Below are 17879 nucleotides of genomic sequence, written 5' to 3' on the forward strand. Positions count from 1 at the left end.
GAGAGAAGAGAAAAGCAGTTGTGGAAACACAGCTGCAAGAAACTGTGAATAAATGTCACCAAAAGAACCAAATGAGAGCAAAATGTACCCAGAGAGAGCATCATTACCCCCAGCCCTGTGATCTGACCAGATGGGAAGATTGTCCTTCATGGGAGGTTCATTACAATTTTGGTGTTGGAATTGGTGTATGGAGCTTTTCATTCAAAGACTAGGTCACTGAGCCCCAGAAGAAAAAAGAGCACCAGCTCATGAGCTCAAAATGATTATAGCTGTGCATGACCAAGAAAGGTTTAGATAGGAATATATAACATCCTGAAGAGAGAAGACTCACCTTCAAAGAAGAAAAAGATGTCTGAGTGACACCCCCCCCCCACACACACACACACTCCTCAAATACTCCTCCACAGTTTCACACTCCATCCTGAGGCAATATGGCTTTATATCCTTCCTCCAAATTATATATATATATATATTATATATGTGTATATATATGTGTGTGTGTGTGTGTGTGTGTGTGTATAAATTAAAATCTTATTTGTCAAGCAAACTACCAGGGAAAAGAAATGGGAAGCTAGAGATATGGGGTAGAGAAAAGAAAAAAAAAAAGGGACACAGATGCCAAAAAGAATTTTCATTTTTATAATCAAAATGAATTTTTTTACATAGACAACAGAAACACACCAATATTTTGTGCGAAAAATATTTTTAAATAAATTTTTGTCTTTTTTTTGTACATTCTGATATACATATGTAACAAGGTTTATGGCACTGTAACCAGAGTCAAATCAAAAGAACAAGGGAAGGGGGGGAATAAAAGATCATTGCTTTTGTTTCATTCCTTCCTAAATCCAAGCCAGCCATGTTTGTCCTACCTTTCTATTATTAAAGAGCCAGCTCTAACTGGTTTGCACACTCACAACATTTTATTATTGCACAAGAAGCCGATAAAGGCATATGGCATGATGGTCAAGTTTCTTGCTGTTTAGAAACCTTTTAAACCCAAGAAGGGGGAAAAACCAAAAACCAAAACAAAACAAACAAGGAAAAAAAAAAAACCAATCTCAGCATATGAAGCAAACATAATCAACAGTATCTCTTTAAAACAGTGAGTGAAGGATTCTTTAGATGATTTAAACTGTCCTGATACCTTCATTTCACTGATAACCACAGCTAGGTTTGGTTTGTGTTTTCTGTATTAACAGCCTTGGCAAAATCAAGGCTTTTTTTGTATCAGTATCTTTAATGCTTAACTTTGGCTATTTTTTTAAAATTTTTAAGTGTAATTTATTGGGTCTATGAACCTGCACAGACTACTTAGCCATAAAGTCTACAAGTAGCTGAAAAAGGGAGAGAGAATGGGGGTTGGAAGTCAGGTGGGACAACAATATCAAATGGTGTTTTGTTCCTACCATTTTTTTTAATATAACCTCTTTAGTTTCCCTGTTTTTAATGAATTTGTGGAACACAAATCTCAATGTCATCCGACATGAAATTGTTCTCACACTTACTAAAATTGAAAAGGATTTAAATGTTTGTTTCAATTAACAAACTTTACCCCCAATCTCAAAAAAGAATATTAATAATAATAACAATCATAATAATAATAATAAACAATCTCAACTCTTCCATCTCCAAATCAAATGAATAACATCACACGGTGGTCACACAACTGTCTCCACTCCAATGAGCTTTGGCGTAAGGATTCTTGGCGTCACTCCATTATTGAGGTCTTCCTCAAACTCCAGCAACTGCCCCATAAAGTTAAGGTTGGGAGAAATAATTGGTCGTTTGCCTTTGACAAATTTATAAGCATCAGTCATGGTCATCCGGGTGTGCTTCATCAAATAGGCAATGACGATGGTGGCTGAGCGGGACACTCCTGCTTGGCAATGGATGAGAAGTCCTTTCCCACACTGATGAGCTTCCTCTGTAAAAACAGAATGGGAATAGAGGAGAAGGAAGAAGGGGAAAGGGGAGGAGGGGAGAGTGTTTACTTGTATCTGAGTATGGACTCCATTAAAAATAATAACATAACTAAAATAGTTTTGAAAGTAAGTATAACTTCATAGTCATGTCACAATGAGAAAGATGGTTTGGAGGACAGGAGATTGGGTAGAGTCAGGAAAACTTGCATTCAAATTCTGCTCAACACATATGGGCTCTGTAATTTTCTGTTAAAACAATAAATTACAGATAAATTGCTGATATTCAAAGGTGGAAGGAGTTTTCATACAAAGAATTCCCCATATTGATGAGATCAGTTTCCCATTCCTTTATGCAGCTAGAAACCAGATGAAGTTGAAGTTAGCCAAGTTAGTAGAATAAATGTCTACATCTAAGAGACTTTATGAATAAAAATCAATTGATCAGAATAAAAATATGGGAGCAGTAGGGTGAGACTTTTTTAAAAATCTCTTGGGGGGGGAAATACAATTTGCTTTGTAAGCAGTGATAATTATAAGACAGATTGTCCTCATCAGCTCTGCCCAAGGATACATAGAACTTTTTCTGACATTATGCTTGGAATGCCTTAATGTTTCAGACAAAGATGAGTAGGGTATAGAGACCTCAGAAGACTAGTGATTTTGATTGCATTGACTTTCAGTTTGCCCCTGGGTTAGGAATTGACATTGGAATCACCAAATATCCTCATATTGCTTTTAGCTAGCCGAGGATGTTGCCCACTAGTCATGTTAGCAAAGTCTGCTTTATAATTTCCTTCACAAGAACATTAAGGAGGCTGGACTATGTGACTTCTAAGATTCCTTGAAGCTCTAATTCTTCCCCCTCCTCCCCAAATAAGGAAAAAGGTACAGAAAGGTTAATTAACTTGCTAAAGATCAAAAAGATATTGGAGGAGCCAGAATATGAATTCAGGTCCTTTGACTCCAATGATAGTATTCTTTCCATTTTGCCACATTGTTTCTTTAATAGTAATTGGTTATGTGTTTTTTAATCTACCTATCCATTCAAAGGCATATGTATTTGTACCAAAAACAATATTTATAATTTTTATATCGCTAGAAACAAAGACAGTGCCTGGTATATAGCAGGTATTTGAAGTACCTCACTGATTCTTTAAAAAAAAAAAAAAAAAAAGAATTTCTCCCTTCCCTGCCCCCTTCCCATTACTTGTTAAAGTAGAGGATAAAAACTCCTTCATTTAAAAAAAAAAAAAAAAGCAATTTTTCTCATACTTTTTAAATTTTATTTTATTTTATTTTTGTTGAGGCAATTGGGGTTAAGTGACTTGCCCAGGGTCACACAGCCAGGAAGTATCAAGTGTCTGAAGACAGATTTGAACTCAGGTCCTCCTGATTTCAGGACTGGAGCTCTATCCACTATACTAACTAGCTGCCCTCAAAGTGATTTTTAAAAGAATTTTTTCAGATTATTAACTGGTTCTTAAATGAAGGGAGACTTGAAAAGTTAACCTGTGGTTTTTAGTGTTTATACAGTGACTTGCATATCATAGGTACTCAAATATTTGCTGAAAAGCTCAGTGAATAGAGTGCTGAGTCTGGAGTCAAGAGGAACTGAGTTCAAATCTGAACTCAGACACTTAATGGCTGTGTGATCCTGCGCAAGTCACTAAACCTTATTGACTTCAGTTTACTCATCTGTAAAATGAGCTGGGAGAAGGAAATGATAAACCGCTCCAGTATTTTTGTCAAGAGAATCCCAAAAGGAGTCACAAAGAGTTGGATGTGATGGAACTAACTAAACAACAAGAACAAAATGCTTGCCATACATGTGCTTGCATATATAGCACAATAGGGCAAATTCTAGACTTAAAGCTACATGAGGTCAAGAGACTTTGTCTTCTCTAAACTTTCTTATCACTTATAGACCACAGTATATTACCTCTGTATAGTCAATGCTTAAATTCATGTTTTATGAATGAGGAAACGAAACCATAGTACCAATGCCACAGCAACAGAAACCACACCAACACCATTGGGTACATTTTTAAGGGAAAAAAAAAAGAAGACCTGAAAGTAAAGAGGGCTCTCCTTTTTAAATTTTTGTTTAAAAAAAAAAAAAAGTAGCTGTCTAGGAAGGAGAGGAAGGAAGAGAGACACTAAAAAATGAGCATGATATAAGAACATCTAACAGTTAAAAAATTAAACATAAAAAAACAACAACACATGGAAGTTATAATGCCAGTCTAGCTATATCTTTACAAGAGATTGAAAAACTAAGTATCAAAGTAAACTCCCATGAATGTCAGTTTGAGAAATAGCATGATAAGAGATAGGACATCAGGATGTGATTTCTCTAAGCTATTCTTATCCGCTTCCAAAAATTTAATCAGATCTTTTAAACCTAATTTTTATTTCAAAAGTCATAGATGAAACAGTGAGAACCATGTATTTTAAAATATATTCTTCTATATGTTTTTACTTGTTGTCTTGTACTGCTAGAATTCCAAACCATTTAGCAAGTAAAATTGGCTTTACTTGCCTCAAATCAAGTGTACAAAATTTGGGGTAAAGCACAAAATTGTGGTCAGGGTTACTTAACTCAAGATTTACTCATAGGTCAAACAATTAGTAGTCTCTTGCTTGCATCCAAGCTATTTTTCAAGTCATTCTTCACTTTATTTTCCCCATCTTTGATTTTCTATTTTCCAGCTCTGTTACAGGTGGTCCTTTTGAGTATTTTCCACTTTAAATTTATTAGTTGATTTATTAACTAGAATGACATTTATATATTTTAGGATGATTCTCTCCTTCTCTCCCTCTCCTACTTAAAAGTTCTCCCAGTTCTATAAATTATCCAGGTTTGACTGGCTAACCTAATGTAAGGAAAACAATTTCCTCATGCTTCTCATCTGCTCTAATTAAGCCAGACTATATCATAAGCCACAAACCAGTCTGTTTTTCACCTACATGTTGATGATGAAACCCTTCTTACTCAAAGCCAGAAAGTAGAATGTCCTCAGGGCTCAAAACTTGGCTCCAATATGGTCAAGGAAGGAACTGAAAGTTTCTATATAGCCCTAATTAATTTGGGGTTAGTAAAACTAAAAGGAGAAGACTATAAATTACCAATTACTAATGACTGCTGGAGTAAATATGCTACTTTCATGATCGCGGTGAAAGGGGTAAAAGCATCAAATGCATGGGGCCCTCCCAGCTCTGCTACAATACTCCTCGATGGTGACTTTGATTTGCCAAAAAATCTTTGGGTCTCAGTTTCTTTAATCTGAACTTGAGTGTGAGTGTGTGTGTGTGTGTGTGTGTGTGTGTGTGTGTGTGTGTGTAGGAGTGTTAATGAATGCATCTCCTAGTTCTAACATTAAATTTTAAATGCAAGGAAAAACAAAAGCAAGAAAGGAGAAAAACCAGCTTTGGTGCTCCAAAATGGCTCTGATTTTTATAATAAAGGTAGACCATGCATACATTTTCTTAATATGATAATGACTAGCTACTGGCTGTAGCATTTTGGATAACATTGGGTACCTCTCCCCTTCATCTAATGACCTTGTTCTATTTTCCATACATTGGTGCTAATAGCTCTTTTTTTTTCTTTTAGCAAAATAATCACTTGTTTATCATTCATTTATTCATGCATTTATTGGCTGCCTTTAGATACTGCTATAGTGCTTTAAAGGTATGATCTTTTCTATTTGTTCTGTTTTCTTAGTTGAGCAAACAAAAAGAATATGGTACCTTCTCACCAGGACTAAGCTTCATCCCTCTTCTGTGCTAGGCTGCCAAGTTAAGAGACAAAAAACCAAAACCTTGGCAACTGAAAAAGGAAACCCATACAAACACCACAGCCCCATTAACATTCCTGCAAGATTTTCTAGAACTGCTCTTAAACAAATGGGACCCTGTCCTGACCTCCCTCAACAATCAAGCAGTGCTCCAGAAGCCTTTGCTAGGGAAGCAAAAACCACTGGCAAATAAAAGTTAAGTGTAAGGGAAGGTAAGACCAGAGTGCTTCCTCCTGTGTTTTCCCTCATGGTCTAGAGGAAGAACAGCATCAGGTATGTTACTCTTGGCAAGAACATGGTGCAAAGAAGTGAGACAGAAATCCCTGAATTTTACAGCCCACCAGGGATCTAGATCAGCAGTAATCTATGAAAGGCTTTGTTAGTAGAAATTGTCTCATTCTCTCTGTCTCTCTCTCTCTCTCTCTCTCTCTCAATATATGTTTGCATCCCTAGTACCTGGCACCATGTCTGGCACAGAGTAGGCACTTAAAATCAAAGCTTGTTGATGAATTGAGGGTAATAGATAGAGTCCTGGATTTGGAGTCAGAAGACTTTCAATACTAGTCTTGTCATTTAACTGGTCAAACCAACTAGCATTAATTAAGCAACCAATTGAATGCTAGGCACTATGTTAAACACTGGGAATACAAAAATGGGCAATAATCAGTCCCTGATATCAAGGAGCCTATAGACTCCTCGAGAAAGATGCAAACAAGGGATATAATGGAATAAATTGGGGCAATCTTTGATGGGAGGCATTAAAATGAAAGAGAATTAAGTAAGCTTCTTGTAGAAGGTCAGACTGATAATTGAAGCTGAGGAGGAAGTAAAAGGAGGAATTGAGGGGTAGAGAAAATATCAAGCTAGTAAAAACACTAGGAGATGGAGTATTTTGTGCCCTGTGACTTTTGGCAAATCATAATTACATCTCTTTGAAACCTATTTTCTTCATTTGTAAAACAGGAATATTATATATTCTACCCACCTCACAAGGCTATCTGTATAAACACCCACCTTTTACAAGGCTATCTGTATAAACCCTCTGAGTTTTTTTTGCTATTATCCTCTCATGTGAGCTTCTCATCTCAACTGCAGATCACCCAATCACCTCTTGTTATAAACCAAGTGGCCTTTTGCTATTTGAACAGGTCTGAATTTAATTTCTGAAGATAATATTCAGGATAACTCCCTTTCAGAACCATAACTGGATGTGTGGATGACAGGAGCAAGCAACAGAAATGTTCAATCAACTCTTCAAGACAAAGTTAGATTAAGAGGAGGAAAGATTCCATATTCCTCACATTAGCTCCCCTGAGTATCAAGGATGGGAGGAAATGATCTGAGATAAGGTTAGGGGGAGAGAGAGGAAAAGGAAGGAAACATCCTATCTGGTAGCTTTCCATTTTCTCTATCCTTCATAATCAACTTAATTGTTGCTATGCTGGTGAGGAGTGAAGCAAGTGTTTTTAAAAAGTATTCCCCCTAAATTCTGGTGACCAATGGCAAGGCTCTAATTGTCCTGGACTACTACTGATTTTTGTTCTTTTTGATTATATAATGGCAGGAGAGATGATTGGAGAGATGGATGGAAAGCAGGAAGGAAGGAAGGAAGGAAGGAAGGAAGAAGGAAGGAAGGAAGGAAGGAAGGAAGGAAGGAAGGAAGGAAGGAAGGAAGGAAGGCAGGCAAGAAGGAGGGAAGGAAGGAGAGAAGGAAGGAAGGCAGGAAGGAGGGAAGGAAGGAGAGAAGGAAGGGGGGAAGGAAGGAGAAAAGAAAGAAGGGAAGGAAGGAGGAAAAGGAAGGGGAGAGAGAGAAGGAAGTGAGGAGGAAGGAAAGAAAAGGAACATCTTGGAATCCAGACAAACCTATCCTCAAAACAGAAACATTAGAGAAATATGGTAAAGGAATTCCCAGAGGAAATAGTTACCAATGAACTCAAAAGCCTCTTCAAAGTATTGCCTCAGGTTCTGTTTGTTGCTGTCTGTGGCAGGCAGTCGTTTGTAGTTAAACAGGCCCTTCTCATAGTGGTAGAGGGGAAGGTGGGTGGTGACATTGATGATGTAGCCGATGTTTAGTCGCTGCATGGTGTCCAGGTCTTGAGCATCGTGCTCATTGCCAAGGAACAAGCAGGGCAGGATGGGGGTCAGCTCTGCATTCTCAATGTCAGGGGTTGTGGGGGGAAGGGGCTGAGGTAGCACACTGGAGGCTGCTGATGCTCCCCCTCCACTTTCTGGGCACTCCTGAAGCTGGAGGGAGCTATCACAGAGGTTTTCATGGTTCTGCTTAAAACTACTGAGTCCACCTGAAAAAAGGGAGGGGTGGGGGAGAGGAAGAGAGAGAAAATCAAATGGAAAATCATTAGATTTTTTTTTAATGGTGGAAAACTTTTTTTGGTGCCATGAAATGGACATTTTTTTAAAATGACAACTGACACATACATCTATATCTATAGATGGATGTATGTATATATGTAAAATAAAGTGAAAACAGTATATTCTTATACAAGGAAAGTGATCAGTCATGAGTTTTACTGGATGCTTTCATTGGGTGAAAATATGCCCTTATCAATTCAATTTTGAGCCATACATGGATTCATTTTTATAAGTCTTATCACTCCACTGGATTTTAAGCTCCTCAAGGACAGAAGCATGTCATTTTTCATGTTCCAATTACCTTCCAACTTCATTTCAACAATCTTTTATATTCGATAAAGACAGTTCACATGTATCTAGAGGTTTATAGTAAGTTTTTGCCCTGGCATTTCTTTATATGAGCCTTTATATGCAACAGTTTTACAGATAAAAAAACAGACATTCAAATCAGTTAAATAATTTTCATATGATCACATCTAGTCTATTTCAGAACTAAAATTTGAACTTGGGGAAAAAATAAAAGTTTACATGCCTTAGATACTAATGATATTCAACTACTTTCATAATGCCAACATAACACAGAAAGCAAAGTAAAAGAACCAAGAGGCTCTTTAGTTAGGCTAAAAATCAGTATGGAAAGTCTATTACCTCATCAGTTTCTGAATCCGACACAATTTCTATAGTCTTTCTCTTTCAAGTTTTTGTCTATAGTAACCCATCCAGGAAGTATAAAAGAGAACTTAGACAATATCTTATAACACAGGTATCAATAAAACTGGGAAGAGATGAGGTGAAATAGAGAAGAAAATGAAAAGAACACTTTATTTTTGGTAATAGCTCACCTAAAAAATGTAAAGAGTTAATGCTATAATTACTGAATTCACTCAGAAAAAAGAAACAAAAAACAAAGCAGCCTTTACTTGGAAAATGAAGAAAGGTAGCTGTGCTCAAAACACTGTACTCAAAACACATGGGAACCATAATTGGCTTCCATATTTAGATCTCCCCAATCCTGAATATCACTATTCTATCTGCCAAGATAACATTGGCCATAAAGGCAGGCCCAAACAGAATTTTTAAAAGAGAAAGAGGGTGGAGGAGAGTTCTTTTTCTATGATTCCCTCTCTGTCTCTCTCTGCTCTATCAATCTATTTCAAAAGTTCAATAATTTACCATGGCTACCCAGGGGAGAATTGCTAAATAATTACAAAAACTTAGTCTATCTCTCAGGGAATTCGCTAAATACTTCCCACCAGGAATTCATACCTTAGATTCTCATCCACTTTCTCTGAAGAATGAAGAAAGGCAGCAATTTTTTTGGATCTGATGTGAATAACTACTGATCAAAAACAAGCCACACAAAAACTCTAAAAACCAAGAAAAAAAGTATCTGGGCTACTATTATTTAGTACACTGAAGCTGTGTTATATCTTAAAGGACATAATCTTTAAAAGAAAACAACATACCCACACACCAAAATATAACCCCCCCAAAAAAACACACTCAAAAGCTGTGTACAAGCTTTTTCAAATTCCCTTTCTATACCTCCTTTCCCGATGACATCAGCTCGAGGCTCCCCACCTGCCCAGTTGCCATAGCAGTTACACAAAGACACACAATGACATCAGTTGGCATGATATCAGCTCTTTGAGTGCAAACAATACAAGAAGAACTACTCTGTTTAAAGACTTTGGTACAACTGTGTTCTGGGGAGCCAATGATGTAATGTGAACAGGTGGCTTGGGCCTTCCATTTGCCTACAGGGTGGGAGGGGGGGTTGGGAGATTGGGTAGGGGATGAAGAGAGTATGTATGACAGATATCTATGGAATACTCCATTTGGAGTGTATGTGTACATTTTATGTTGAGAGCATATGGAGCCCTACATACATTGAATATAGTTGTGAGAAAACAAATTGAGGGTGAGAGTCAGTGGAGGAAACATATGTAGCTGAAGGGGGAGATATTGAGGGCTCCAGAGAAATATTCTAAGGTTTAATCGGCCCAAATTTCTCATCCATTTTCATTTAAGTAAATTGAAACATATGCATGTAATCATATACATGCATATGAGAGCAAGGAGACGGGCAAAGGAGAAAAACAGATTATAAGAAGATTTCTCTTCAAGTCTGAATTGTTCTACATGGCCTCTGGGCTTCCTCTTCAAATCATGAGAGTGTATGACAAAATTTACACACACACACACATACACACATATACACATACACACACAAAACTGCAAAAAAATTTTTTTTCTTTATGTGGACATGGCAAGAATGAAGAATACATGGAAGGGATGAAAGTGGGAATGAAAAAACTAGGATCTAAGGATTTTTATAATTTTTGAAAATTTCTGTGGGGAAATAGTGGGATAGAAGAGAATTTAGTCTATATTGATCTTCTCAACAACAGCTAGAAATATATATATATTTAAAACAGGCAAATATTTGTGACTTTAAACCATAAAGGACAGTCTAAATTTAGTTATTATTATAGTTGTTGTTGTCACAATATCTAAAAGCCAATGTATCACCCATAATTTTAGGAACTCCTCCCTAGAATTATAGGAATATTTAAAGTCTTGTGGAATTTTTTAAGCTTATGATAAAGGACTAAGCAAACACTAAGTCTTTCCCTTTAAAACAGAGTGGCCATCAAGAAATCTGACCACTTTAGCATTAGAAAAATGAGAGTATATTTAAAAAAAAAAAAAAAAAAAACTAAGAAAACAGATATTCCCTTTCTGAAAGGCTAAAATCCAACTTCATTTGGTTAGCAAGGAAAGGAGAGTCAGGTTATCTTTGATGGCTTTTAACAAGATTTTATTTTAAAGAATGAAAGTCTATGGTTCTGGCCATAGGGCCTCTCCCTTCCTCCCACTGGATAGTTATCAGCACAAAAATTTTCTAAGCATGAACAGTTTAGTTAGAGCTATGGATGCTTGACACTGTTTCCGAGGGCCAATAGTAAAGCACTTTGGAAACTACTGATGAGCTTCTTTCCATTTTGAGTGATGAGAAGGAATGTTTCACTGAATTTGAAATTCTTTGACAAAGAAAATGTGTGGCAGTGGAACTGATGCTTCCCAGGAACCCAGAGAATATTTAGTGATGTAGCTGAAAGCCAGTCTTCTCTGTATAATATATATATGTATTTAGGTATATAGTATAAACCTCTGTGAATGTGTGAGTCAGGAATCTTTACCACATGTTATACACAAACTCAGGAATTTAATGCTAAGCAGGATAGTAAACAATTTCCAAAGACATCTCTGTCTCAAGAGAAGTAAGGAATAGAAACATTAAGTACAGGTAGTATCTAAAGTCAGTTTCTCCTGTTGTCTATTGACAGAGATGCTATGGCAAAGTAATGGACTGAGTATTGGACTTGGAATCAAAAAACCTTGATTCAAATTCCATTTCTGATTCTCATTTCTGTGTCTCAAGAAACTCCTTAGTCTTGGTAATACCAGAAAGATTGCTAGATTTCTAGTAGGAGGACTTGGATTCAAATCCCGATCTTATTGATCACTATGTGGATCATGGGCAAATCATTTAACTTCTTTGAACCTCATTTCCACATCTGTAAAATGGAGTTAGATAGACTACCTTACCTTTGAAGTCCTTTGCAGAGCTGAATGTATGACCTAGTAAAAAGGTAAAGGCAAATCCTATATAGATAAAGGGAAATCTCTTAACACAGGTTCCCCAGAAATGATAAATCTTTTCTGTATTTTTCTTCTACATGAGGCAAATTCAGTGCCAAAGTATTATTGCAGTTCAGAAATGACAGGGAAAGGAGAGGAAAGGAAAGGAGAGAAAAGAGAAGGAAGAAGGAAGGAAGGAAGGAACAGAGGGAGGGAAGGAAGGAACAGAGGGAGGGATGGAATGTTTATTAAATTTCTGTCACATGCTAGGTACTGTGCTAAATGTTTTATAAATATTATCTCATTTGATCCTTCCTACAACTCTGGGAAGTAATTACTATTGTTATCCCTTTCTTACAATTAAGGAAACTGATGCAAATGGAGGCAAAGTGATTGACTTGTCTGGGGTCACACAGATATTAAGTGACTGAGGCAATAATTAAACTCATATCTTCTTGATTCCAGTCCCAGAGCAAGAAGAAGAAAAGTCCTATCCACTGCACCACAAGATGCCTCCAGGAGACAGTAGCAGATTATTATGAGTTGGGATACTGAAGAATATTGCTCTTTCACAGAGGAGCTAGGGTTTCAGATGGGTCCTAAGGATTGGGAGTGACCAAATAAATGGGAGAAAAAGGAAAGAGGGGCATCAATTCCAGGGACTGAGAGGCAGCATGGTATGCTTATTAAAGTACTGGACCTGAAGTTAGAAAGAACTGCTTAGAGTTTAGACCCAATATTCACCCATTCTATGATAATGAATAAGTTAACTTCACTTTGTCTCCTTGTTTATAAAATGGGGACAATTACACAATATTTCTGTATCAAGTGAAATATAACACCCATATATAAAGTGCTCTGTGAAATTTAAAGGCTTCCAAAACAAAACAAAAAACCCTAGAGTTAATATTATGTAAATTCCCACCACAAGGCATTGCAGGTAAAGGATACCAATGTAGAAACAAAAATAGTAATTATTATTATAGAACTTTCAGATTTGCAAAACACTTTTAAATATATTGTCTCATCTGATCTTAAGTTCTGTGAAATAGATGCTATTATCCCCATTTTAAACATGAGGAAATTCAGTCTAGAAATTGTTACATGGCTTGTTCAAGATCATATGGTTAAGTAAATATGAAATGAGATTTGTACTTTTATCTACTTGACTCTGAGTCCAGCATCATCACTTTAGAGAATATGCTTTTAGAAAGTTTGTATCATTAACATTCACTTGTAGTTTTAATTCAAACCTTGTGAGATGGGGGAAGTGGGGAATTGAATCCATGGAGATTGAACTTGAAATCACAAGCCCCTGTGAATACTTTCATCCATTAGATGAGTTACCAATGGAAGTCAAAACCTTGAAGTGCCAATTAGGCATTATGTAAAATTAGAGGCAAGTTGAAGGTCTAGTACTGAGCCTGGAAAATGAGTTCAAATGCAACCACAGCTACTTAATTAATAGCTTGTAATCTTGGGTAAGTCCCTTATTTTGTTTCCCTCAGTTTCCTCAGCTGTAAAATGGAGATTAATAATAACAGCATCTACCTCTCAGGGTTGTTATGAGGAATAAATGAGATATTTATAAGTTATGGCACATAGTAGATGCTATATAAATCCTTTTTCCTTTCCTTAAAGTATAACTCTTTAATATCTCCTTTTCCCTTATCTGTGAAGATAGAACATATCCCACTTTGACTTAAAACTACCAGGATGATTTCCTTTCTTTTCCCTCTTCCCTGGCCATTTATTCTATGACTTGAGCAAAATGCACTATTTATATGTTTACCCAATGCTCATTTTCTCTCTCTTCAGACCCCAGGCCCATCTGGATATGATCGGCATTCAAGTATAAGCACCTGGGCCCTCATGGAAGGGTGGAATTTACATATCTCTTTGTACAGGATTATATATATATATATATATATATATATATATATATATATATCAATGTTTCTGATAGTGCAATTTACATATCTCTTTGTACAGGATTATATATATATATATCAATGTTTCTGATAGTGCAATTTACATATCTCTTTGTACAGGATTATATATATATATTTATATATCAATGTTTCTGATAGTGCAAAAGGTTGAAAAACAAAGAAAGACTTTACCACAAATGATGAATATCACACACACGCACACACAGAATTGTCTCTCCTCCATGCTCATTTTGTGTTATAACTAAGACAGGCTGGAACCTCTTATAGCAGTAGTCTTCAGGAAATGAAGGGATTTCTCAAATATAAAACCATTTTAGCTGTTATTCCCAACAGTTTATCTCTACCATGAGATTTCATGTTCTCAATTTAGATCACTTTAGATAAGTATATTTTGACAATGTTTCCAAAATACTTGAACATTAACAGAGATTCTCAAAAACTATTTACTTTCACAAATTTCAGATAGGGTAGTTGATGGATTCTTTTTCTGCTCCCTTGTTTGTTGTAGAAAGAATGACAGGAGCTAGAACTTTAAGAGTTAAGTTTTGGTGTAGAAGAACAGCCTCCCCCAACTCCACCATCACCAAAAGAGCAGTTATCTAGCCTTGTCCCTTACCCCACCATTCCAAGATGATCTTTCAATATTAATTTCCCATCTGTCATTTCCAAATTAAGATGTAATGGCCAATATGTCTGGGGAACAACAAATTTAACATGATAATATTTGAACAACATGGGCAGACTGTTTGAGAGAATAGTTGAGATATATGTAAATATAGCCTGTTCCTTTAAATCTGTTACCTCATTTATTTATATTAGAACAGAAAGCACCACCAGGAGCAACAGCTGATGACAATTCTGTGTAATTTTCCAGAAGGACAACAATTAAACAGCTTTTGGGTGATTTAACAAGTAGAAAACTTTTCTAGGAGGCAGATTCTAACTACAAGGGCTCTGAGGTACCCCAACTTTGTCAGACTTTTCAAAAGAGATTGGGGTGATTAATGAAAAGCCCCCATATCTTTCTGAGAGACCCAGAGGAGACTAGGCTGAAAGAATCTGGGAAAGGAAGGAAACAAAAAACCAAAGCATCCTTCAAAGGAGGCCCAGAGAGAGGCAAGCAGCAAAATTTAGTATAATGACTGGTGCAGCTGAAGTCAGAAGATCTATTTCTGACACTTACATGTGTGACTGTGGGCAAAGTCATTTAGGATTAATAGGTTCAGAATCGGAAGAGATTGTAGCTTAGAGACTAGTCCTATTCCCTCCCCTGAACAGATAAGGAAACTGAGAGCCAATGTCCAAGGTCACAGAGGTAGTTAAAATTTCCCACTTTATTTTCCCCAGGTGTAAAGTGATGGGACTGGCTGGATTAAGTAGCTCTGAAATAAATCTCCAGTTCTAAACTTAGGGTACTAAAATATTTCTGTATCTGACAGAGGCAGAAATGCTCATCCACCAGTAAGGAAGGATTCCTGCTTTTCAAAACTAAAAATGTAAGTGACAAAGTCTTCAAAAGATGGTACATAAGAAAAACATTGTTTTTCAAGAGGTGCTGACTAGTATCAAGCAGTACTACAGACAATACTAGTCATCTCTTAAAAGTCTAAATCAGGCAGCAAACAAGTGTAGAACTTGTCTCTAAGGTCTCATCTTTCACTGATCTATGAGCCCAACTTTCTTGAATGTAGGTCTTACCCAAAAATAAAGGAAAATATCTATAGTCCTTCTGGAAGTCCAAGACTGGAAAAATGATGATTATATGTTTGCACAGAATATTTTGAGGTAAGATTTCATCCTCTGGTTTAGAAAATACCTCGATTAGAAATTGTATCTTTTTTTTCTTCACCTATGCACTGGAGTCTGGGGCTATGGATATCATGTTTTTTTTCAATCCAGTGTTCTTCCTCTAAAATAATTTTATTCTCACAACAAAATTCTCAAATAGAGAGCAAAGGAATTAATTTACCTAAGTATTGGGCCAATTACTGACTTTCTTCTTCTCACTCTGTCAAAGTGATCATTCTTCATAAATCCAGCTCAACAGCAATATTGTTTAAAGTAGATAATTCAGTTATTTTTCTTTATTTCCTTTCACTGTACTATCTATGTATATATATATACATATATATACATATATATGTATATAGGTGTGTGTATTATCTGTATATATATATAGACACAATGCACATACATATACATACTATTACAATACTTGCATATGTGTTTTGCTACAATACAACATGTATACCTAATACATGTGTGTCAATACTTATCCAGCATATGCACATATATATGTGTCAACATATATAATTTATCTAGACACATTGTATATAAAATGTAGCATATATCCATGTGTATTATATAAACAGACATACACACACGAATATATATATGTACATATATATATATATATATATATATATATATACAAATACACACACAAAATATTCAAGTCACACTTAGCCAGAAAGAAAGCACATGAGAAAAAGATTTCATCTTAATTTTAGCATATTCTGTTACTTTTTTAAAAACACACATACCTTCTATAACATCTTTAATTTAAGAGCAAATATTTCTCCATTTTAGAGACCGTGATTGAGTGGATAACTGATTTCCTGACAATGAATGATGAGACAAGGAGAAAAGTCTGTCGTTTTTCATCACACCAGCAGTCCATCTTTTTCCCAGAAACACAATCTGGCCCCTAGCAGTTTTCACAAACCCTCCTTTTAATTTTTATAAATGGAATTTTCTCTCTTTGGCTTCTTGCTGAAGGGTCTCTTTATCTTCAAAATATCTTTAGGCCTCTGCTTATTAGCATACCCCCAACACCATGAGATACCAAAAACAGCCTGGCAATTTTTATTTCAACAAATATAAGAAAATATGGGAAAAGATTATAGTTCATAGGAGAAGCTTATGAGCTTAGACACATGACAAAGAGCAATGAGAATGTCCCCTTCCTCCCTCCGAAGGTATACACTTCTAAGATTTTATCTCTTAAGTTTTAATCATTGAAATAGGTTAATTTTCCTCTTCCAGCTAAAAAAGCTTATCAGATTTGCCATAACCAAAATGCCCTCCACTCCCAAAAACTGGGATAGTTTCCACTCTGGGCATAAAGGAACTATTACCCTACTCTAGATTCACTCTTAGGGACTAACCTAAACTGGTTTGATTGAGGGTCAGAGCAAGTGAGAGGGGCTGTCCAAAGGCTCAGGGTGCATCTGAGAGGGGAATACACTGGGACTGCTCAAGGCCAAAGAACTCTACTACAAAACTGCCCACACTCCAGCCCATATACAAAAGTCTACTGTGAGTCCTGTCTTTCTCGCATCTATTCTCCTGACAATTGGGTAGGACATCTCTAATAATCAGGTATGGTCACCATCCTGAATCATTGGATCTTCTGGTATAGATATATCACAGGGATGCTTTGAAACCCACCCTTCTCTATATCCCATCTATATCCAATAATAGATTAAAATTGGAAAGAACCTTAAAGGCCATTAAGACCAACTCTTATCATTTTCCAGAAAAGGACATGGAAGCAGACAACCAAGGTGACTTGTTGCGAGGTCAAGTGACTGGTAAATGTTTGAACTCAGATCTTCCTGATTCCAAGTTCAGCTTTTGTAATCTAGGGCTACCTACTATAATCTTTGAAAAGCTCACTAATTAAACAGGTCAAAATGATTATTTTTTAATTAAAAACGTGAGGTTATATTGGAAGGTGAGAGGGTAGCATTAATAGGAAGATAGAAGGTATGGTGTTCTGGCTCCCTTCAAGAGACCCAACAAGCTATTCATTTTATTGCTGAATTCTCTGTAGGGAAGGAGAGTATTCTTTGCCTTTCAATGCAAATAAAGTGTCACTAAATAAACACTCCAATAAAAATCCTGGCAAAGCTTTTCATTAAACATGACCATTGTTAAGTAAGGCAGAGAACAAGGAAACAAATAATTGCTTAGTAATTTCTCCAGCACCCAGTGGGGCAAACATTCACCTTGGACCCCAAATTAAACACATCAGGACTACACAATAAAAGTATGTGTCTTGGTGGGTTTTTGATCTAACAATCTGTTCAATTAAATACATTTCTGGAAATGTCAAGAGCCAGGCTCAAGGGAAAACATACTTCTACAATGAAACATTCCCGTTGGAAGTTGCATTCAGAGGTTATGCA

At 36.3% G+C, this 17879-nt stretch overlaps 1 protein-coding gene across 1 annotated transcript in view; it reads right to left on the reverse strand.

Moving 5' to 3' along the window:
• Positions 1 to 618: 618 nt before the first annotated feature.
• The window catches only part of DUSP10 (dual specificity phosphatase 10), a 43688-nt gene continuing 26427 nt past the window's right edge, over positions 619 to 17879 (reverse strand). The window contains exons 3-4 of the mRNA XM_051993340.1: positions 7648 to 8022; positions 619 to 1927 (exon numbers count right to left, since the gene is read on the reverse strand). Coding sequence (XP_051849300.1) covers positions 1662 to 1927; positions 7648 to 8022 — 641 coding nt within the window. The 3' untranslated portion in view covers positions 619 to 1661. The remainder of the gene's footprint in view (positions 1928 to 7647; positions 8023 to 17879) is intronic.

The sequence above is a fragment of the Antechinus flavipes genome, chromosome 4, assembly GCF_016432865.1.
Source record: "Antechinus flavipes isolate AdamAnt ecotype Samford, QLD, Australia chromosome 4, AdamAnt_v2, whole genome shotgun sequence".
Taxonomy (NCBI): Eukaryota; Metazoa; Chordata; class Mammalia; order Dasyuromorphia; family Dasyuridae; genus Antechinus; species Antechinus flavipes.